The 23,744-nt window shown below is 42.0% G+C and overlaps 1 protein-coding gene across 3 annotated transcripts in view; it reads left to right on the top strand.

Annotated features, from left to right (window-relative positions):
- adgrg6 (adhesion G protein-coupled receptor G6) overlaps positions 1–22,223 on the top strand; it is a 101,705-nt gene extending 79,482 nt beyond the window's left edge. For 2 of the 3 annotated variants that reach the window (XM_041958292.1, XM_041958290.1), the window contains 3 exons: positions 1,481–1,582; positions 3,684–3,839; positions 18,530–22,223. In XM_041958292.1, coding sequence (XP_041814226.1) covers positions 1,481–1,582; positions 3,684–3,839; positions 18,530–18,735 — 464 coding nt within the window. In that variant the 3' untranslated portion in view covers positions 18,736–22,223. Of the gene's footprint in view, positions 1–1,480; positions 1,583–3,683; positions 3,840–4,747; positions 4,790–18,529 lie in introns of all 3 variants that reach the window. The other variant, XM_041958291.1, reaches the window with a different exon arrangement.
- Positions 22,224–23,744: the final 1,521 nt, after the last annotated feature.

The following is a 23,744-nucleotide window of genomic DNA, read 5'->3' as shown; positions in this document are numbered from 1 at the left end:
TTTCCTCCCCCGTTCGACCACATCCAAAAAATACAGAAATGCCACACTCTTATATATTATCTTAACCAACGGACCACAGGGTTATAAATCAAGTGGTGTTTTTCCCTCTTGACTTCAGTGACCACTGCCCGATAGCATCCCTGACGGCACAAAGATTCACACCATATAACACTGTCAAAAGGAATTTCAAGCACTTTTCTGAACAAACACGTTTGTCTGATTTGTACTACAGTGATGTTGGGTTCACCATGACGATTCCTGAGCCAGAGTTGGACTTTTTTAAAGCGTGTGCCTTTTTAGAAAGTCAGACTCAAAACCTGGATCGATCTTTGGTTCTGTTTAGAAACTGGTGGTATGTTATGTGTTAGAGATGCTGCCTGGCGCGAAGGCGTCTTGAGTAAATCACCCGCTGGCTGCAATATTTTCGTCAACAGCCGAGTGGATGTCTCACTGTTACTCAAAATGCCAAATCATCATTTTATGTCTCTGCTCTCTGGAAGTAAAGGAAAGCCAGTTAATCATTATCACATCATTCTGCTTCATTCTTACCCAGTGAACCTGCTCACGGCTCCACCACCTCAGCTGCAAAGAGCAGACGTGATGCGTTCAAAGCACACTTTGTTTCTTCAGGTCAAATATCTAAAAATGCCAGATCTCCTCCCTCTGTCATCATGGTGCACCTTACTGGGCAAACAAACTCAGCAGTCAGATCTTTTCACTGATGCATTTTATGAACCTTGAAGTGTTTAATGCTCTCGGTTCTGTTCATCCTAAAAAGTCCACAACGGCTGAGGTACAAGACTTGTATCAGTCAAAACTGCAGAAGTTGAACAGTCCAGCCAACTTTTTACCTGTTGTGGGCGATAGTGATGTAATTTAAAGCCGTTCTTCTGCCTCCACTCTTAAACCTCGACATGCAGTCTGTCGTTCTGCCCTCAGGTTCAGGACTGGTGGTGGTTTTAGAGCACATCAGTGTTATGTTGCAGGACAATTGGATCGTAGTCATGAGCAGTGAGAAGAGAGCAGCACTGCTTTCTGTTTATCTACAGTATGAAGCACTTCTTAGCAAACTACCTGACTGTCTCTCATGTCCTCTTCACTCTAAATTAAATTGGGACCGCACCAGGTCCCAAGACGACAAGACTGAGAAACTGGCTGTAAAATACGATGAACCACACAAATGCAACAATGCGCAGATCCCTTTTAATCAGTTTAAATCTCTTATAATTGGCGTGGAGTGGTGTGAATGTGGGTGTTTTAAACGATTTGATGTTATGTCTCATGTCTCTTTGTTGTGAAACTCGTTAATTTCATTTGTTTATTTCTACTCTGGTGATATTTTTGTGCGTTCATCTTGCCCACTAATGGAATGGATCAGACGGGCTGTTGCTACAGTCACATCATGATGGGATGGATGCTAACAGAGCAGCATGAACACTGTTTAAATGATTTAGACAAACCTCTTTCTGTCTTTCTTCAGGTCTGTTCATATTCATCTTCCACTGTGCCTTGAAAGAAAACGTCCAGAAGCAGTGGAGGAGGTACCTCTGCTGTGGACGGTTCAGGCTGTCGGACAACTCAGGTATCTGTCTGTCTACCTGTCTGTCTGTTTGTTTGTCACGGGCTGATCTCGAGGGTTCAGAGCAGAACAATAAAGCTCATTCACGTCTCTCCACAGGAGTCCTGTCAAATCTGTCTGCGGGACTCCTGCCAGATTCCCACAGCAGCAGGAAAAAAAACCAGAAGGCACTTTATTAAAACGTAACCCCAAAGACAGCTCGGCTCTGCAGCTAATAAAAAAAGATAAAACAGAGTCATCTCAGAGACAAGGAAGTCCTCCAGGTGCACCTTGTAAGTGGTTGTGCTGTTCTGCACCGTTGCCAGTTCACTCAGCAGACAGTAACAGTGTTTCTTGTCCCTGTGAGTTGGCATCGACCATCAGTCCCTCACAGAAACCGGGGTCACAGTGAAAGCTCAGCGTTCATGTAAATGCATTCTTAACGTATTCACATGTGCTAAAATCATGCATGCAGAATTTCTATTAAATCAACTGCACACTAAAGCAAGTGATATCCTCCACCTCTGAGCTGAAGGCTCATGATCCGGTGTTTACTGGCTGCTAGTGCTGCACTGAACAGGCTGCACAGGTAACATCCACGCATGTGCCAACTCAGCTTTTGTGAAAGAAGAAAACAGATTCCTGAGTCTGCTCGACAGCAAGCAACATGTTTCAGCCTGGAGCTAATATTCTAGCTGACGCTGTTCAGTGTTTTTACATTAAGTTATCAATCTGTCCATCATGGAACATTAAAGTAAATGAGAACAGCGTGTCGCCAAGGCTAACATTTCATTTTGTTTTCATCCGTTTTCGTCTCATTCCTGCATTTTATTTAGATCCGTGGATGGAAATGTTTGCCTGTCAGCTTATCCACCGTTTTGGTCCAGACTGAAATAGTCTGACAGCCCTCAAAGCTGCCATAAATTTGATTTAAAACTGGCACCATCCAAAGCTGCACAACGGCCTCCTGAATCATACTTACATTATAGTCTTTACAGTCTACATATATCTGTATTTCTGTGTCAAAATCTGAATATATTGAGGGTTTTTATATTGATCTACTCTGCACACATGGTATTTTTTGGTCCGCCCTGGGAGAGGAATCCCTCTTTGTTGCTCTGCCTACGGTTTCCTCCTTTTACAAGGGATTTTTAGTGGAGTTTTCCTGCTCTGAATTGAGGGTCTAATGACAGAGGGTCTCGCACGCTGTACTGATTGTAAAGCCGCTTGAGGAAAATTCATGTTCCCCTCAGCATGAATTGTAATAACTTTAACTCAACCATCATGGGGTTGACTTTTGTGGTTATGTGTGAAATTGCTGAACAACTATTCGATGGATTATCACGAAATGTGGTTCAGACATTCATGTTCCCATCAGGACCCTCTGACTTTTCATGTCGCGCCATCATTTAACATTTTAATGCATCTAATATTTTGGTTTATGACCAAATCCCTGCAAAACTAGTGACACTCCTACCATTCTCAGCTGTACTTTGTTCAAAATGTTAGCATGCTAAGATGCTAAACTAAGATGGTGAACATTACACCTGGTTAACATCAGCGGATTTGTCATTGTTAACGTTTAGCATTTAAGTCAAAGCACCACGGTACAGCCTGACAGAGCAGAACAGGTAGTAACAGTAATATGTTAACACTTATTTTTTTATTGGGAATATTTATATTTGAGGCCTCAAAACGTTCTGAACTTGCAGTTTATGGTTCAGGACATTATGAAACTTCAGGCACATGAAACTGGGCCCAGAGGTCTCAAACCCATCAGCTATTAGATATAATTGTGCACATCTGTTCTGTGTTACCAATGTCCGTACGATTATCCATGACAGCCTTCCATGTTGTAGAGAGGGGAGAACATGGGAAGAGAAAGCGAGGGGAACAAAGGTCAAAGAATGAAGGAAGGAAGGCAGGAGGGAATGAAGGCGTCAGTGAAAGATGGAGAGAAGGTGGAGGAATAGATCTTCAGGGAAGCAGAGAGGTGAAAGGGAACAAAGAGGCAGTCCAAGATGAAACAAAGCATCCATGTTCTGCTAAACGCCCCAAAATAAACATGAAGGAGGCCAGTGCTCTGACCAGGAGGGGCTGGTTGATTCTTGTGTTTGTGTTGCAGACTGGAGTAAGACGGCCACCAACAACACCAAGAAGGTGAGCTCAGACAACCTGGGCAAGTCCCTGTCCTCCAGCTCCTTCGGCTCCAGCACCGCCAACTGGACCTCCAAAGCCAAAGCTACGCTCAACCCGTTCACCAAGCGACACAGCAACACAGGTGAGACGCACACAAGCAAGTGAATCACGAGACTTAGATTTAAAAAGGTCACATGTGAGTACGATGATGTGAAAAATGTGGGAATTAAGATCACTTTGAAGAAAGAAGCTTAATGATTTCTGCACAGCAGCTGCAGCTGAGGTTTATTTCTCTTTGAGCAGCACATGAGCTTTGTTTTCTGCTGCTTTAATGGTACATATTCCTGAAGATCATGAGTATGTAAACCATCTTATTTCTTTGGATTTGGCCATCAAGATCACTTCATGTGAATTAAAAAGCAGGAAACATGTTTAAACGCAGACTCACAGTGTCCTGAAGCAAAATCTCATTATTTTGAATTTCGAGTTTTCCTTATTTTACTCCCACAACATCTGCGAACATGGTCATTTCTAAAAAAAGCAGATCTGGCCCATCAAGAAGCACCACGTTTATTTAGATGTAACCACCACTTTATTTGGAGGTCAAACTGAAAGAGAGCACATCTGATATGTTGGGAACTATCATAATAAATAAATCTGTGAGAAAATGTTAATAAAACTGAATGACCCTTTAAATTAAATAAACTCTGCGGGGGAAAATTTACACTTGACAGTGAATACTCTGTATTAACTGTAATCTTTCCCATAATGCTTTGGGAGATGTAGATAGGAAGTATAATGTTGCCATAGAGTCAGTTAAAAGTTGAGTCTGTATTTGTTTGCATATTTAGCAAATTATCTCCATTAAAAGTTCGCTGAATTAACAGTGAGCATTTCCTGTTTGAGTGCACGCATATGTGCACGTTGCACAGGTGCTAGTCTGCGTGTAAACATGACTCCTGCTTCTTTTCAGGTTTGTCACTATGGAAGATTGTGTAACATCTTCTCACATGTCATGTTCATGTATCTACCTCTGTGTTTGGTGTGTAGAAAGCTCTTCCAACCAATAGCAAGAGTGGAGGACCCGTGGAGGTAAAGCTAAAGCTGATTGGCTGATTGACTTCCTGCTTCCAGCATCCTGTGATCTGCTCTGTGTTTCCCATAATGTTTGTGGTCAAAGTGGATTCGGAGATTCAAATTCAACATTCATGTTAAATTTCAACTGAACAAGAAGAACGAAAAAATCTCGAACTTGACGTCTTTGCGGGCAGACATTCTGGGAAAGCAGCCACTGTGTGTTGTGATTGGCTGGTCACTGTGATGTCATACAAGTTCACGCCATCTTCCCAGTCTGAGACACACTGAGCGGGAGGAGGGTCCATTTTCACCCATTGACACATGACTAAAACCACAACTCCACCCACCCAGTGTGTCTCAGGGTGCAGAAACAAGCACGCCATGACCGACCGCATCCAAGCTAACATCTGCCTCTGCAACTTTGATTTGTTTGTATTTTTAATAAGAGCAGAGTAACAACAGGCTAACGCTGTGGTTCACATCAAAGCCCATAATGGATGTAATTAATCTGGATTTCCTCATTAAAATTAACACCAAATGTTGAGGATGATATTGGCAAACAGCAATATAAAGTCAAACACTGTGCTCTGAGTCCAAACATTACACAACGTAATAAAGTCCCATTGAGACCAAATTAATCTCTCACTTAGACTTAACATCTGCAACATACAGCATTATTCAGCCTCCACGCTGGAGATAGCCATGGCCAGAGGGATTATGTCTTCAGGTTATCCGCCCATACGTCCACATGTATGTGGGGATTCTTGTGAACATGTTATCTCCTCTTCCAATTTGGCACAAACACCCACCTGGACTCAAGGATGAGCGGATTAGATTTTGGTGGTCGAAGGTCGCGCGGACCTCACAAAACACATTTTTGACTGTAACTCAAGAATGATAATGATGATTATGACAAATCTCTCCTAGGATAAGATGATGAAGTGGTGACATTTTATAGCCAAAAGGTCAAAGGTCAGCTTCACTGTGACATCATGATGTTGTGCAGAAACTCTCTTCTGGCCGTTATTTCAGCAGCATCACTCAGGAGCAGAAGGCAGATTGTGACCATATTTCACATCTGGTCAGACACTATTCTTGGGCGTCCGCCTTGAAACTGCGCTGATTGTTTAGATCTTCTGTGCTGCAGGTTAAACATGTGTGTGAAGCGTCCACGTTTTACAGCTTGTAGCTTCTTTGCAGCAGCGTCCATATCTGAAGCTTTGTAGTCCAGCAGAAGCTGATTGGTTCTGCTGATACTGAGCTTCAGGTGATTGTTGTTGCACCGCGTGATGAAGCTCTCTATCAGTCCTCTGGACTCCTCTGGACAAACAGTCTCTAAGTGAAGACAGCTTGTTTCTACCTGGACATTATTCACTGGAATCATACATGTCAGTATAGTGAGAACTTCCATTTAGCCAGAAAATACACTTAATACCTTTTATTAAATCCCTTCAAAGAATCTGGTTATTCTAGTTTAACACCTTGTTTCTGCAACAAGCTTCAGGCAGTTTGGCTTCATGTGTCCTGAGACCATGACTGAAAACATGCAAGAAAGTGATGATCCTTCAGCAGGCAGAGAGACAAACTGTTCCTGAAGGTTTTAGAGTCTGATCCTGTTTTTCTTTAGCCTTAAAGTCTTAAAGTCCTACATAAATTAAACTACATGCTTATTTTTCTCATACCTGCTCTGTAAGTCATGTTCTGAACAGAATTAAAACAATGCAGGACCAAAAATGGAAACAAACAATAGCAATAAATAGAGCATTTGATGACAATAGAAACCAACAGGAAATATCACAGACCACATGTTAAACACCAGAGAGAGGTCTTTCATTTCTGGACTCTGCAGTTCCAGGGTCCAGGAGGAGGGTATACCTCAGGTTTGTTTGTTTTTATTGTTTTGCTTAATAATAAAACTGAATGTTGGTGCAAAAATACATCCTGTGGGGTCCTTATTTAGTCCTGAGGATGCTCATGGCCATCTTAACCTCAAGACCACCAGGGTACCCCCGAGGCTCAGACCTTTAAATAACCATCTCCTTCTTATCTACAAACACGAACACGCCTCCGCTTTCAGTCAAACACTTGTAACCTGCAAAGGTCAGAGCCTAAAAGTTGCAGTCATTTCTCTTCAAGACCACAAGTTAGTTGATGTTGATCCTCTGTGCTCCGCTCAGCTGTCAATCAAACATGTGCTCCAGCCTCACGGGATAAAGCAGAACTTTAGATTTATTGTCAAGGGGTTTTAAGAAAAAAAATCCTTTGAAATAGAATAAAACACATTAATGATACATTTAACTGCACTTTGACAGACAAAGGGAATGACTAATTGTAAGTCTGGCTTTGTTTGTTTGTTTTTTTTTAGGAGGAAAATCCATCGTATTCAAATTCTGTGTGAGCGTTTCCAAATGAAAGGAAAAAAAATCAAAGTCAACAAGAGCAGTAATTCTTCAATGACAAATTTGACATCAGGTTTTTTGTTCCCAGTGCCAGAGGGCCCTTTGTAAAAACTTTGGATTTATTGTATTGGCCAGTTGTAGATATGAAAGAGGTGCTGTTCTGTTACTGCTGCCAGCGCTGAACAATTCTCCAGCTTACACAGCTGCAAAGGATTTTATCAACCTTTGTCTTCTAAGTTTGGTTCTCTGACATAAAAAGAAACAAGTGCAGCACTGAGTGCTGGACCTCCCCATCACACACACACACACACACACACACACACACACACACACACACAGGCGCAGAGTCTTGACTGTATGACCATGAATTAGTCATAGCCTTGGAAGTAGCAGACGATCATCAGAGTTGAGTTTGCTGATTCTCAGGTCAGTTTGCTCATCCAAATTAAACAGACACGTAGACTTCTGTGCAGGGCTCATATGGGGACCAGGTGACCCCCCCCAAAAAAAAAAAAAAAAAACTGGAAAGAAAACTACTTTCTACAGTGTCTCAGCTGCAGATTATGTCAAACAGGCTACATTCACACTGGTGACTAAATTTAACGATTAGACTGGATTTCCGCAATAGTATTGGTTAGTGGTCTCTCCTTACTGTATGCTCTTCATTATTTCCCTCTTTCCTCATTTATTTCTGTCTCTTTCAATGCGATTCGTTAGCAAGTGGTGTCTGCGTCCACCCGGTGAGTCCAATGTTCACCCTCTTTTGGCTCTGTTCTTGGTCTCTACCAGCTCCTGAGGGAAATATGTGGCTCTTTAGCTGCTAAATGCTCCACTTCGTTCTGTCACTGTTCTTTGTACCATGTGGTTTTTTTTGTGTGCTGCTGCTGTGACATGCAAATGTACGCCCAGGGATAAAGTATCTGTCTTATCTGTCCATCATCCATCCATCAACACTGATTTTCAAAAAGTTGGGACGCTGTGAAACATAAATAAAACAGAATGTGACAACTTGTTAATCCTTTTTGACATAAACTCAACTGAAAACTGCACAGAGACAATATATTTAATATTTGAGCTCATCAGCTTTATTGATTTTGTAAATATCTGCTTATTCTGAATTTGATGCAGCAACACGTTTCAGACATGTTGTGACAGGAGCAACAACAGACAAAAAACACCTGTTTGGATCATTCCACAGGTAAACAGGTTGATTGGTAACAGGTGATAGTATCATGATTGAAAGGCTCAGTGGTTAAAAAATCTATCTAAAGATAGAAAGATATAGATATACTTTTATAAAAATAAAAGTATATCTATCTATCTATCACAGCGAGGATGGAGCGAGGTTCACCACTTTGTGAACACATGATTGGATAAAGGATGGACTCAGGGACACTTCGTACCATGAACACAGTTTGTTAGCAAATGATTGCATCCTGTTTTACACAGCGTCCAAACTTCAGGGTTGTATTACACACAGTCATTATATCCGTTGATAATATACTGGCTTCAAGTAATTTTACTTTATTGATCCCAAAACTGGGAAATTTTTCTCTGCATTTCACCCATCACATTTGCGGGTGTTAAATAATGAGATGCGCTGTGAACTGTCAGTGTGGAAGAGACTTCCACTTTAATGCCCTTTCGCCACTTCCTGAACTGACTGTTGCTATCGAACACAAATATCTGATGTGGAATAACCACACACAGATGTGACGACCATGTTGTCCCTCAACCAGAACGGAAAAGGTAGAAGAAGCTGAAGCAGAAGGGTGTTTGCAGTCTGTCCTGCCAGGCGACCTCGAGGCATCGCCTGTTGATTTAGTGACTTGAAACAGCAGTGATGAGCTGCAGCTCCAAAGTTAACGCTCCTCATAGCTTGCTGAGGGAAAACATGTGGTTTGTAGATTCACTTCATCACAGAGGAATCTGTTCTAAATGTTGCCGTGAAACTTGACATGTGGTTGCTGTGGCAGTGCTTCAGTCTGTGGACCACACACAGTCTCAATGTCTTGCATTGCAACATATATATATATATATATATATATATAATACATATTTTTTGTTGTGTGTAAAGGACCCACAGGGATGGAAGCTCATGTCGCTTTTCATATTTCATCGCACGAGTATCTGCACAGTCTCAGCAGGATGTTTTTTCTAGCTCAGCTGTGTTTATTCACACTTTCCGCGTTGCCAAATAAACAAACTTGCGGTTAAACTGTTGGTATTATCACGTAAACACAGTATTTCTTTTCCAAGTATGGAATTCTCAGAGCTGTTTGTATGGCTGATACAAGTCTGAGGAGGCTGTTCAGTCCCGTCAAAAGCACTTAACTGCCTGTTAAATAACAAAAAGCATTGACAGGAAGGACAATTTATCTTTTTCTATTTAGGGGCAATTTCCCTACAGAGGCCAAATCCAACCATGAATTCATCTTTTTTTTTTTTTAGTTGAGGTGCGGTTCGTTGTACAAGCCTGTGGCTTCTCAATGGCTCCTGTCACATCTGTTTCACATCTCTTATCTGGTTGTATTCTGTTTTATATATGTGTAAATTAAAGCTTAGTTTATCCCACTAATAAGGATCAGTTTGCGTAGCCACAGCCTGATAGAGCTTATTCCTCCGTCCATAGAGCTGCATAGTTGATCTGCTTCCAAAAAACAACTATAAATAGGCCATTCTGTTGCACTTGATGACCCCACAACTGTAATAAACATGAATAATTTATTCTGAGACAAGTCTGCAACTGCGTTTGCAATCAGTCACGCTCAGGTATGCAGTTCTGCTTTCACGCTGCTTGCTGAGAGTCAGAAGTACTGGACTGCGTTGGTAATGAAGGAATATGTCACCACATTGTGTCTTTTTAGCATTTTTTTTGCTGTTTTTTAGACAACAAGTGAAATTTTGCCCAGTGTCACCAGCATATAATGGCTGAATTATATAAGATAAACAATGGGGCCTTGAGTCTTTTGGTGCACCCGGTGTGCTCTAATCTTATTTTCCTTTCACTGCTGGAGATGTGAAAGTTGAACGTTGGAACAAATAGAGGACCTGTGTGTCAAACTTTGCATTAGCAACAAAGTTGTTGCTCTACAGAAAGTTTTATAGTGAGGACAGATATGTCTGATGTGAAAGAAACAAGAGAGTCCTGCACACTGTCGATCACTTCTCACTTTATTCACGACGTCTCGGTCCTCAGGTGAAGGTGAGACTTTGTGGGAATTTTTGGTTCTTTTGCAATCAGTCTAAGCTAATCCATCTCTGATTGTCTCACAGCACACTTTGATCATGTTCCATCTTTGAAACTGGCTGGGAAACTGTTTCAGTGCACGGTCGAGATCTCCACAGGTGAAAAATGTTGAAACCGATCCAAAACCAAGTCATGGATGCCAGACGCAAACCCGACGTAGATGCATTCATTGTAAAGAAAAAGAGACCTGATCTAAAAGAGAAAAAGAAGACAGATCCAAAACATGCTGGACCTGAACGGATCCAAAATGAGACGGACCATCAACAGACGTGATGCGGCACTGATTAGTGAGCAGCGTCGATGAGGCTTCAAACTCACGGACGTGTCTCTGGCCGTCCTGAAGAAACACACCAGCGCAGCCCTTTATTTTTTTTAAAGGCAGCACTTTATTCCTGCATCTGAAATCTGTTTTCACTGTGGATAAAGGATCAGGGCTTGGCCACCTCATCATTTGCATGGTGAAAACAACGCCATCACCCAGCGAGCTTTAAGCTACTCAGCTTGAAGGATGCCGCGCCTCGTTCAGGAACTTTTGAACTCTTCTCTCTATCTCTTTCGGCCTGGGAGGCATCTGCTTATCTTAGACTTAGCCAGCGCATCAAAAAATTGACTGATCCTCTCTTATCATTCCTTGCATTGTTACTCACTTGTCACGCATTCACTCAAGTAAGTCAGCCAAAGACTGAACATGAGTCCTGCACAGGCTAAAAACCTGACAAAGTCTGCGATTTTTCAATCCGAGCTCGACACCAACACTGCTTTGAGCTCCCTCAGGCATTCGCTCTTTTTGATACACACAAAAACAAACACACGCACTCCCTAAATGTATGACCGGCCTCAAACATACCTAATAACACCAACAATCACGCCTACAAGCAGTAATTCTTCTGTCTCTCACAGAGGAACACAACGCAGGGGAGAAAATAGCCAAAGCTACGGCAAACGAGCGAAGATTTACAGCCCACCTTTCTTTGATGCTGAGTAACTTTACAGACAATGAAAAACAGGGCTTCGAACAACTCCTCGCCAACTGGCCAATGTTCAATCAGAAAAGGCAAAACAATCAAATCCGTTGAGTTGTGCACGGCGGCCATCGTTCGCTGCTCAGTGGATTATTGGCGAGTGCTTTGTCGAAAATGAATCGCGGCAGTGTTGAAGGCTTCAGAGGTGTCCTCCTCTCCTCCCTCGTGACCGCCTGGCTTGTTGTTCGTAGTTGTAATCAGATTGAAACTCTTCCAAACTGCAGCTCTGGAAGCATCAGGAACTCCTCAGCTTCTCCCTGGTGCCCCGCGTGCTCGACCGAACCGTTGCGAATAATGCACGTGAATAAAATGCCCACTTATAATATCTTTAATATATCTAATGTAACAGCGCTTCCTACCCAGATTCCACTCAGCGTGTCGCCGTCGGGGCCTGACGGTCTTGCAGACCCCTCCCGCTGAGTGATGCATGTATCCTGCATTAACTGAGGCAGCTGAGAGGTGCTTGTGAAGTGCGGGTTATCATTTCCAGACAGATTTGGCCGATTGGAAGCCTCCGCTGTGTGAAGCCCTGACATTATTCAGTCAGCTTGTGGCAGTTGTGAGCAGAGACATGAGCGCCTTGGGAAACTGCTGGACAGTTCTGGATGTAACACTTGATTCGCTTCCAAGCATAACACGGCAACATTTGTCTTTTTTTCGTCTCGTCGGTGATTCGCCCGCTAATTTATGCGGCAGCCTTGACAGAAAGTCTTTGCCTCGTCCAGGACGTTGAAGATTTGCAGATTTTTGGTTAAAAGCGTTCTATAATTCTCAAACTCCGTGGACTCTATGAATCTCTCATCTTCCCAGCGCTCAGCTTTTTTTTTTCCTTCTCGAAGACTTTTTCAGCTGAGGTTTTCATGACCGCTGAGACTGATGGTGTGTGACTCTGGTTCAGCCCCTTTCCTCAACAGCGTTGGGCAGCAATGCATCACTTTTTTCAGTACCCTAGGGAATAGTGGGAGCGATGGTGGAGAGATGACAGGAAAGCCGGCAGAGCCCAGTCTGAAGTTCAGAGAGGATGTCAGATGATGGCTTCATCAGTTCGTTCTTTGCGTTCGGAGGAGCTGGAGGTGTGAGGAGGCAAAACCAAAAGGGGAGGAATAAAATATGACTCCCTGTACTCACACGTCTGTAATCGTACATCTAAGGATCAGCTGGTGTTGTCCAAAGTTGGAGGGTGTGTGAGTCCCGCTGCTCCGCTGTGAAGTGGAGATTTGTGGAGCCGGAGTTGGACTGGGATAATGATTCATGCCGGGAACCTGACGCCCGTCCACATTCACTCCATTCACAACACATTGTGTATTCTGCACGTGCTTTGCTCCGGCTTTTTTCTGGTTCCTGTCTATGCCAGTAACATGTGCTTCACGTTTACTTGAAAAATAAAACTCCAGAACCAGCTAAAAACAGGCTTCAGCTTCAAGAATTACTCACTTGCACGTTTAGAATTAAAGCAAAAAGACTGAATGTACGTGGTTTTTGTGCACGTTTGGGGTGTTTGCCTCGTACCTGGTGTTTCCTCATCGCTCTGTTTGGCCTCAATCGTCGTGGCGCTCTGTTAGCGCTGAGTAACCGGAGATGCTTCCACTGACACGAAGCAGAATGCAGATGTTACTTTTCCAGGTTATTTCCATCCGTACACATCTGCTGCTTTCCTAAACTGCATGGTGAGGCTTCAGGAAACACCCGACGAGCTCGGGAAAGGTGGTCGTGACATGACGTAGTAGCACTGTGGGAGTACGATCTAATTTCGCAGCATTTAGTGGCTCAGATCAGCTGACTAACGGAAAGCAAAGTAATCATGTTGGTCGCTTCTTTAATTGTTTGATAATTAGTGAAGCCCAACCAACACTGGACTGTGACCAAGATCCACACACAGAAGGACATTTGACTGTGTTAAAATCAACTTGTCGAGCTCTATTAATTAATAAATAAATTAATAAAATGAGTTATAGGTAATCGGTATTGCTCCTCAATAACTTCAGTGCTCCTAAAGCTGATTCTGCAGCCATTCAGCAGAACAAAATGCTTATTTCAGTGTGACACTGAACAGGAATAAATCATGAAAATAATATGCAAATACAATGGAAACAAAGATAACTGCAAAACAAAAGTGCACAAATATTTTAACAGCCACAAACTACATCATCTTCATATTCTCTGTTGGTCTCTGCTGCACCCTCTTTTGATGCATTCCTTCAACTCAGGATGGACTGAATAAACATAAAAAGAGGCTTTCGAGGCTAGTTACTGTGTAAAACTTAAAATAAATTCTCTTTTCTGCCAGACAAGCTGAAGCACATTGATATAAAGCAGTCTTACTTCATGTCAGCATTTGGCTGAATGTAACATCGTAACAAAAACAACAAATCATGACCCAGCGTTTGCAACTGGATCCAACTTTTCTTACTTTGAACAGTTTGTCATGTTTAATGGGCTGCGTTAAGAGGTTGAGTCAGTAGTCGGTCAAGAGGCGCAGCAGGAGATACTTTAAAAGCTGTTTGCACAAACATTCAAACGTGATTAAATGCCTCATACAGCTTAAATGTTTTTTACGCAGTTTAAATGAGTCCTGCGGAAATTGGAATAGAAGTGATGAGGGCACGACTCATCAACACTTCATCAACGTTTGCCTTTCAGGTCCGTGCTTCAGTCTAATAATCGCTTATTCCTGCAAACATTTACATTTATTTTGTTATTATTATTATTATTATTTATTTAGGACAGTGCACATTGATGAACCTTGCTGTAAATGTGCCAGTTTATAGCTGACTAGTTTATTTTCAACTGTAGTCCTTGGGCAGAATGTTAATTGCCTAATAAATAACAACAACAAGGAAGTACACATTAAAAACATGGAAGTGCACATTACATAAAAATACAATTACAAAATACACATTTCAAAATTACATTCACAAGCACACAATTGAGTACAGTCCAACTTAACGAGATCCAGTGGTCTCAGTCTACTTAATGGACACACTTCTGGGCATCCTTTAACCAGTCTTTGAGCTTTCCTTTAAAAGAGGAATATGTAAGACATTCCCTTACTGTGGAGGGAAGACTGTTCCAGATGCCCCCCCCCCCCTCCCCCAAGACAGACAACACATTTCTGCCAAATGTGGGAATTCTACATTTCCTCTGGGGGCAAGACTGTGAAGACTTTTGTATATAGCGCAGGCAAATTTAAAGACCTTGAAACTATGAATACTTAGAAAACTATACTTTTTAAGGATAATACAGATGTGATACGAGAAAGTTTTTTTTGTGCAGTGTCTTTAAAGCTTTTGTACAAGGGGATTCTATTGAGTGCTGTACCGTCCACAGTGTGTTCGGCCTGATTTGCTGTACAGGGCTTGATCCTGTGAAAGCTTGAAACAGACCTGCAGCAGGGCAGCACGTCACCGTCACATCTTTCTTGGCCTTGGTGTGAAAAGTACTCGTGTGTGAAGGTGCAGGACCAGCAGAGGGCGCTAATGAGGGGAGCGCGATAGTCCACTAAGTAGTGGCGGCTGGAGCAGACGCACACAGGACCTCCACACAGGAGGCCTGGGTTTGATTCCTGTGAAACCAACAGTCAGTGTCTATTGGTTTGAGTTATTTTAACCCACATCATGCTCTTAGTTTGTAGTTTTGGTGCCGTAACCTCGCCAAACTGTGACCAGCACCTGAAATGTTTGTCAACAAGCCATCTTTTGAAGTCTAGTCAGACGTTGCATATTTATTATTTCTAACTTGACCGCCAAATGAGAACGTGTTCTTTTACAACTCGACAAGGCAAAAAGCGACCTCGACACAGTGAACCACCAGGTCTAGTATTGTGTGACTGCCGTGATACTGGGTTGCATTATCTGTACAGACCTTCCCATATATATAAGAAGGTAGCCGTGTTGATCTGGACACTTCTTGCTATGCCCAGTGTAAAATCACTGTTAATGATCCTCATTAGCTTTGCTGCTAACCAGCAGCCAATCAGTTTTTTCTCATTGATAGCATTGTGATCTCTCTCTCTGTGTCTGTATTATTCTTGAAAAAGACTGAACCAAACATCAACGCTGTGGTCCAGAAAATCAAAGTGATGAGCTGAAAGTGGCAATAAAGGGAAAAGGAAACTGCAGAGACCGGGGATAGTGCTTGGTGGGTTTGTCGATATGAGTGACCCCTTTCATGTGACACACGTTCATCGGATTCTTTGTTAACGCAGAAATCTTAATTAGTGCAGCTTTAAGGCATCAGATTTCAAAACAGTGATGCTCGGATTCGCTGTACAAACATGTTTGTTTTTCTGATGATGTTGCAGCGTCTGTAGTAGAATGGATTTCTAATAGCATGATACAGAATGTCAAGTATGTTAAGTAATAAACAATAATGCATGTACAATGACACTTCAAGATCTAATCAAATTTCATTACTATATAGCACATTTCTTACAAAGTGTAAACATTAAGCATTAAGAGTAAAATAAAGGAAAAACTTCAAAAGTATTCATCTCCTGCCCACCCACCAGCATTAAATTATCCCCCACACATACCCAGAGAGAGAGTCAAAGAGATGAAGGCTCTGGCTAGCCACAGGCCTGAGAGAACAGGTAGCATGTGGTACATCTTCATCAGGCAGTTTGTTCCAAAGAGTAACTGAGGAGACCCAGGTTCTGGTAATATGGGGGTTCTGGAGAGTTTGTAAGCGCTTATGGAGGCGTTTTGGTAACTCTGAACTGTGCAGTAACTTCCCAGAAGAAAATGTGTGATATCCTGCTGTCAGTTCCAGCGTGTCACAAAGTTAACCAGACCATAATGTCCAATGAAAGCAGACAGCATGGACTGAACGCAGGATTCTTCCTCCCCTGTCTTTCCTGTGTCTGAGGTCTGTCAACAACATCTCAGCGCTTCTGCGCCAACATCAGTCTCTCATTCAATAGTTTCCAGATGTTTGAGGTCAGAGAATCCCTCCATCCCAAAACACGGAGGTCGTGACCAGAGGTTGACCTGATGTTTTCAGAGGTCTTTGCTTTGACACTGGTTCAATCCTAGCACCTCCCACCAACCATAGTTTCCATCTCTGTCCTAAAGTGCAATCTGGAGTGTTTTGAGGGGAACATGGTGATAACAATTTTTATGTGTTTCAGATAGAACACAGGAACAAACAGAAACATGCTGGTGTGACATCATAGGGCATTTCAAAGGTCAGAAATCCTGGACAGGACCAGCGGTACGTGACTGTGTGGAGCCAGGACACTGGCCCACGCCAGCATGGGGCTAACTCTTGACCCCGTAGCTCCATGTTTCATAGGAACGCCATTTGGAAGAGAGGGAATCATGGACAATATGACAACTTAATTCCTTTGTTGTTTAGTGAGTCGCATACAGAGGCAATGACAAAGAGCAGTGACTGAGTTCCTTTTTCTCGTGCCAAGGAAGACTCATACTGAACAGCATGATTCAGATGCTAACGGGGACCAGCACACAGCCAGCGTGTCCTGATTTTGCCCAAATTTTTATGTTTTGCGTGAATGCTGAAGTTACTAGATGTAAACCTCTGAAGGCTGCTACTGAAACTTTTGCTCCACATCACAACAAAGAAACTTGATTAAATTGACATTACCGTAAATTAAGGATGATGTTCTCAACAAGTAGACAAAATGATTTGCTGCTCATGCTATTAGTCATTCTACCCAGAATGTGTCTTTGCATATATTTGATTGACTTTTTTTATTAATTGTCAGTCAGAAAGCAGCCTGACATGTTCAGCTTCTACCTTAAAAAAATTAGTGACACTACTATATTTTTTTCTGTTCCCAGTAAAACTCAATAGGGACCCTTCAAGGTGTAGAAGAAATAAAGTGAACACTTGACAATTTAAATTAAACTAAAATTGGACTGACTTTGTACTGAGCATATTTATGTCAGATCCAACCTGTTGAAACTCAATGTATGATGTGTTTAATTGTACCATGAGCTAGCTGCTTGTATTGAGGAAGTAGTGAGTGTTAACACGATATTTTTCTACCCCAAATACTGAATGCATCATTACGTAAGTCATGAATAGAAAATACTCTTCAGAGAAAGCAACTTAATTATAGTTTAGGGTAAACAAATCTGTTTCATAACAGATCAGTTTGGCTTCTTGATATTTTCATTGACAACAGAGCAGTGTAGCGGACCGTGAAGCTCTGTACCGCAGACGCTGCATGTCAGTGAGAACTTTCAAGGTCCAAATGATTTCCAAACATACCTCCATTTGCAGTTTCTTTCTACATCAGGTATGCTCACATTTGATTGATCTCAGGATCAAGTGGAGATTAAGTTGAAATATGTCCTTGTAAATGGAGCTGCTGTCGAAATTCTTCAACATAAAGCTAGCTTAGCTTTACAGGTCCCGGTTGTATTATCTGTTGGCTCTGAAACCAAAGACCACCAAACCAACAGTCCCATTTAGAAGAGAAAAAAAGAAAAAAACGCAGAACTCAACCAGACAATAAGCAGCTTGCCCGGCAAGCTTGAAGACAGAAGTTAACACTGCGTGTAACTGCATCTGAATACAGAAATGGAGACTCAAAGATGATCAGCAAAACCCCTTTGTGCCCACTAAACCTGTTTTTCCCATGGAGAACATGTGGCAGCCTCCAACAGAAGAGTAACATGAGGTAGCAATCATATCTCATCAAGTAGTATATTTTCATTCATTTAAACATGTAGTACAATTACTTAATGTTTATTTGAGCCAAAGTACTAACAGCTCTGATCAGTCCTCAAGAATGGATCACATCAAAACCCCAATGCTCATGGCCTTCATCCGCATGTATTTCATATTAGAGCTGGCTCACTCATCATCATGACACCCAAGTATGGAATTCTGGTCACATGATAACATAGGCTGTATATGGGAGGAAATGTGTGTAGATTTTCTCTGCTCTGAAGAAACAGGTCTCTGTGTGTGGATTTCCTGTGTATTGTACACAACTTGCACACTGAGGGATAACCTAAATGAAAGGAAATGATTGGCAGCCTTCCTTCTAACAATTCAATTCTTAAAATAATCAAGTCATAATCCATGTGTGTCTCTGCCTTTTTTCCCGTGGATGCAGATAAATGTTACTCCAACCAGACCAGCCCCAAGTGCGTCTCCTCATCCCCTTCCTCCTCAGATTTGCAGCCCAACTCCTCTTCCTCCTCCATCCTCCCTGTCAGCCAGATGATCGACAAGATGAAAGATTACTGCTCCACACGCTCCGACAACTTCTACAAGAACATCATCATGTCTGACAGCTTCGCCCACAGCACCAGGTTCTAGAGCTTTCCAGAGTGCTGGGACAGACCTTCTGGAGCCCCAACTCCAATTTCAGAACTGCCCAAAACATTCTAGAAAATTTTGAGACGCCATCTCCCCGGCAGCTTTACTGACAGAGGAGGTTTCCCTTGAAGGTTCCAATATGAAGGGTTGTGGAACTGCCCACAATATTATTTATGACTTCTCTTTTGTTCTGGAACTGCCGCCCAACATTCTAGAACCTTTCGTTTATTGGAATTACCCTAACGTTCTAGAAGTCTCTGACAGCCTCAGCCATACATGAGAGTTCTAGAATTCCAAGGGCCATTACCAAAACTTGTCTGACATTCTTTGTTTTGGAACTGCTCCCGACCTTCTCGACCTCTCTGACAGCCTCAACAGTTTAGAATCCTTTGTGTTCTAGAACTGCTCCAGCATTCTACAAGTCTTTCTCAGCTTCTGCCACAAAGGAGGGTTCTAGAAGGGGTTCCAAGGGCTGTTATAGAAGCCCCTCCAACACTTTAGAACCCTCCCTGACCAACACTCTAAAACTCTCCTGGCCTGTCACAGATGTGGAACGTGTTCTAGAGCGATTGTTTTTCTCACCACTGTCTCTCTCCTGTCACCTAGAATGCTTGGATCCTTCCCACCATCCTCGCTTGCCCCTCGAACTTTGAGTCGTAATCCCTTTATCAATTTTGTTGTGTTTGTGTTTCATCATGCACATTGTTGGCAGACATAGCTATTGTGGGAGCCCCAGTTTTAAATGTCATTTTCATTGGACTGATCAGCAAATATTCAAGATTTCTGTCTGTAGCAAGTCTTCACAATTTATTAGGAGCTGGTTGCTTTGAGTGACAGAACACTAATTTGAAGTTTTCCTCAGTGCCAAAGCAGCATATACAGTGTGCAGTAAAAAATGCATGAACAGCTACGTGATTTAAACCAGAGCCACCATCTTAATGCACTGTTTGCTTTGTATGAAAATGTTGACTAATCAAGAAAAATCTGCCTTTTCATTCATAATGCTCCAAAGGCAGCTTGCAGCAAGCTGCTAAAAACCCAGAGACCATGTTATGATAATCACGGACAAAAAGGTGCAAATTGTGGTTTTAAATAGTCATGGGGTGTCTGGCAGCTACGGAGTGGTCAGAGAACAGTGATGCGATTCTACTGTATGATATCAAATTATACAATCTGCTGACCTGGCTGCCAGACTGTGGAACGAAGAGGAAATGAAAGGGAACAGAGAGGGGAGGAAAGGATTAACACAAGCTGGGAGGGCAGAGAAGAGGAAAAAAAGTTCTGGTAGACAAAAAGTAGGCAGTTATGTCTTGGTGTTTTTTAATACTGTGATGCTTGTTTATACTGGCTGTGTGCATGTATGTGTGGAGCCATATCCTATGTAAATATTGATGATCTATCTATCTATGTGCCTTATTCTATAGTGTATAATGTGTCCAGATGGTTGCTTTTGTTCATGCTTCCTTGGGGTCCTGGAAGGGTCACCTGGACTGTACATACAAACCAATGCACACTTCAACTGCTCAAACTGTGTCAGCAAAGTCTACTACCTGTTTCATCTCAGTGAGAAACAGTTCATGGGAAAAATCATAGATGAATCATGGACGAATAGAACAGAATGCAACATAATAGTTTGTCTTCCACCTGAAAGCGACAGACCAGTGGCTCCAGATGTAACTCTAAAAGATTTTAAATATGTAAAACATATTTACGTTCTATTATAATGTACATTATTATGAAAAAGCTGATATTCCTGACACACCTTTTGAACTCGACTCTGAACATCTCTTGAAGCTTTGCCACGGATCTGACTTATCCCACAGTTCCCGTCCAACTGGGGTTGTTAAATAAATAAAAAATGACATTACAATCGTATGCCATTTTTAACGGTTGTAATGGTATTTTCTCTCTTCAGACACTTTTCTGTTAAGACTGAAGCTCTCTACACTCACCATCAAACTGTGAGATAATTGTTGGTGGTTTGAGGATCAATTCTAAAAGCCAAGTCTAATGCCAGTGGCCACTGAAGCTCTGCTCCCTGTGCACGTCAGCCAAAGTTTAGCAATCACGCAGGGTGTCATTTATGGCAGCCGCATTACTGTTCAAGTGAGGAATCTTGTTTGTGTTCAAATTATATATTTTTTTATTCAACAATTGGTAATAGTTTTGTTTTTGAGATAGCAAAAAGAAGTTCTGGCATGAAGAAAGACCCTACTGTGCAGCTGCCAGGATTACATTATTATCACCTTAACAGCTACTTGAGCCAGCCTTGCACATAGTTTGGGTTTAAGTCAGCTGGGACGGTGCCGTCCACCACCCAAATGCAGGAGGTGAACAGAAATGCAGTTGTGATGAAAAACTCAAGAGCAACATGTCTTTCCTGAAACAATGTCCAGATACTTTACAGATGCGTCAATGGACGTTTCAGATATTTTACCAAGAAAGTAGTCCAGTGGAATCTGTTCAAAATCGGTTTGCTACCAAAAGCAGTGAGAAAATCTGTTTTTGTAATTTTGGTGGAATGACCCTTTAATGAAACATATGTGCAATGTGAGTCTCAAGGAATGAGCCCAAGCTCTTTTATTTCGTCATTTATCAAAAATAATCCATCATTTGTTTATCAAATATTACACACAATTCACTCAAAGTCAAAATATCAGTATCAGGTGTGTCCCCTTTATTCCATCACTTTATAATATTAAAGCTACAGCATTTGCATTTGATTTGTGGAATGCTTTGAAAGTCAACACTTCCTACCCTTCTCCACATTTCAGACCAGCCCGTCAACAAGTCTTGAAGCATAATTGGGCTCAAAATCCTGTTTGTAAATGAATCATTTTCCGTAAATTTGAAGCCAGAAAGGTTGGCATGCCTCTGAGAGAATAATGAGGTTCCTCTGTGGACTTCTGCATGCAGCTGTTTCCTCACGTAAGTTCTCCAACGGCAACTATCAGGTCTAAAGTTGAATTGATGTGCAAACAAGAGTTTCCTCCGCTCATCAGCAGTGACTGCTGGGCCCATGCAGAGCATTTAGTCATCAGCAAAGAGGTTTGGAAAATGTTTCTGTCCCATTAAGGCTGCAGTTTGCCAGTTATCTTGTATTAACAGCAGCAGGATGTTCTGTTAAGCTGCATTTGTATCGTAGGCACCTTCAAGATGTTGAGTTGCTATATCACTGAAACTGACTTGATGTACTGCTGTGGTCATTTTGGGGTTTTGTTCAGATTTCATTTGGGTGAAAAAGGAATAGTTTGTAAAAATCGCTTGACCATTTGTTGCACTGCCTCATTAAAAACTTTTAATTTAGCTTTGCTTTGGTATATGGTATATTTTTCCAGTATTAAAGAGAACAGTTGTTAATCACACTTTATTTTATTGGTCCAGTACTTCCGAATAGTGGCTGATATGTTTTCAGACATGATTCCTGTGGGACTCCTCCGGGGACTGGAGTCAATTTCACTATTACGTGACTGGGACAGGACAGGAAAAGAGGGTAACAATAGATCACTCAGTTTTTATATAGAAATATGCAGTTCTAATATAAATAAAGCTATTTTTGTCATTTTCAACATAATGCTAGCCATTTGGGTTTCTTCTTTATTCTTTTTTATTCTCTCCTGCCTGCTCTGGTTGCTGGTTGGCTGCAGCCACCTGGCCAGCGCAGGACAGCTGAGGAAAAAACAACACAGGATGCAAACTGGATGGGATTTATTCTTGTGGAACTGAGAAGGGAAAGTACTTTTTCCCTCCAATCAGCAGTCAACATGGACGGATACGCTAATCACAAACACCTGGCAGGGGAGGTTGGTACTTCCGCGGCACTTCTTAATCTCAAAAGTTTACAAAATAAACTCTCTCTCTCCTCCCGCTGGTGAACGACTCCAGGTCAGAGTCGGTGTTACTCCAGGTGTTTATTCGTCCAGGCCTCCAGCCCTGCCCCCGGCTCTGTCCTTCTTGCACTCTGTGTATTAGGCTGTGGTTATAATTGAATGTGACACATGTAATGTGGTGTCAGACACATTTCTTTATAGGTTCAGAAAATGTACACTTCTCTGCAAAAAAAAAAAATGTTTTTGATAAATTAGAAAAAAAAAAACATCTTTGGCTCTAGGACCGCACAGCACTTTAACTCACATCTGCATGATTATAGATGGAGCTTTGCAAATCCATTATTCAGTTTTATCTTGTTGTGGCCATAAATTATTTTTGTCAATATGCTAATTTTATGGTGGCTATTAATTGTTTTTATGCTTTTCTTTTTTTCCCTAAATGTTTAGGGAATTGTTCTAAAAGTGAAGTGAAGAGAGGACAAACACACAGATTTATTGGGAAGTTCGTTTCCTCTTTGATGTGTCATTTATTGCTGTCAAATACCCACATCTGAACACGTTTCAGTTTTTCCTAAGCTTTTGAAACCTAACACGTTTACTGTGTGGTAAACTTTTGTTTATTTTCTGGATGTACAGTTTACGAGCACCTGTGGCTCATCTCAGCTTCTGCACAGTTTAATCTTTGTTCAGCCTGACAGTCGTGTACTGAGAGGTAAAACTTGGAGGAAGAACAGAGAGAAATCTTTCAGGCGATCAAACATGAGATTTAGACTCTGGATCTTTGGACCTCGATTCATTGGCTAAAGAGACTTTCACCGTCCTCAGGGAGCCAACGGTGTTCAACTCTAAAGCATGACTGAGTAGTGAAGCACGCATTGTACTGACTGTCGGGCACCATGGCTCATGTTTCTCTTTTCTTTTGCCCAGAGTGGCGGAAGAATGTATTATTCAGCACAGAAATAAACCCCCAAAGACTGTGAAAGAAGAGATGAAGACCCTTTGGCAGCTCCAGTGGTTTAGCTCGCTTAATCTGTCAGTCACTGGCTGGGGTTCAACCTGAGGGTAGAACAAGTCTTTTTCTCTTGGCCCCAAATCACAACCAAAAGCCCAGAAGAGCATGAGATTACATCCCCTAAAGTAAAAGGTTGTCATTAGGATCATTTTGTGTCTAATCCCACA

This window comes from Chelmon rostratus, chromosome 18 (assembly GCF_017976325.1).
Source record: "Chelmon rostratus isolate fCheRos1 chromosome 18, fCheRos1.pri, whole genome shotgun sequence".
Classification (NCBI taxonomy): domain Eukaryota; kingdom Metazoa; phylum Chordata; class Actinopteri; order Chaetodontiformes; family Chaetodontidae; genus Chelmon; species Chelmon rostratus.
Note: the sequence above shows the minus strand (reverse complement) of the source record. Positions and strands in the feature narration are given on the sequence as shown.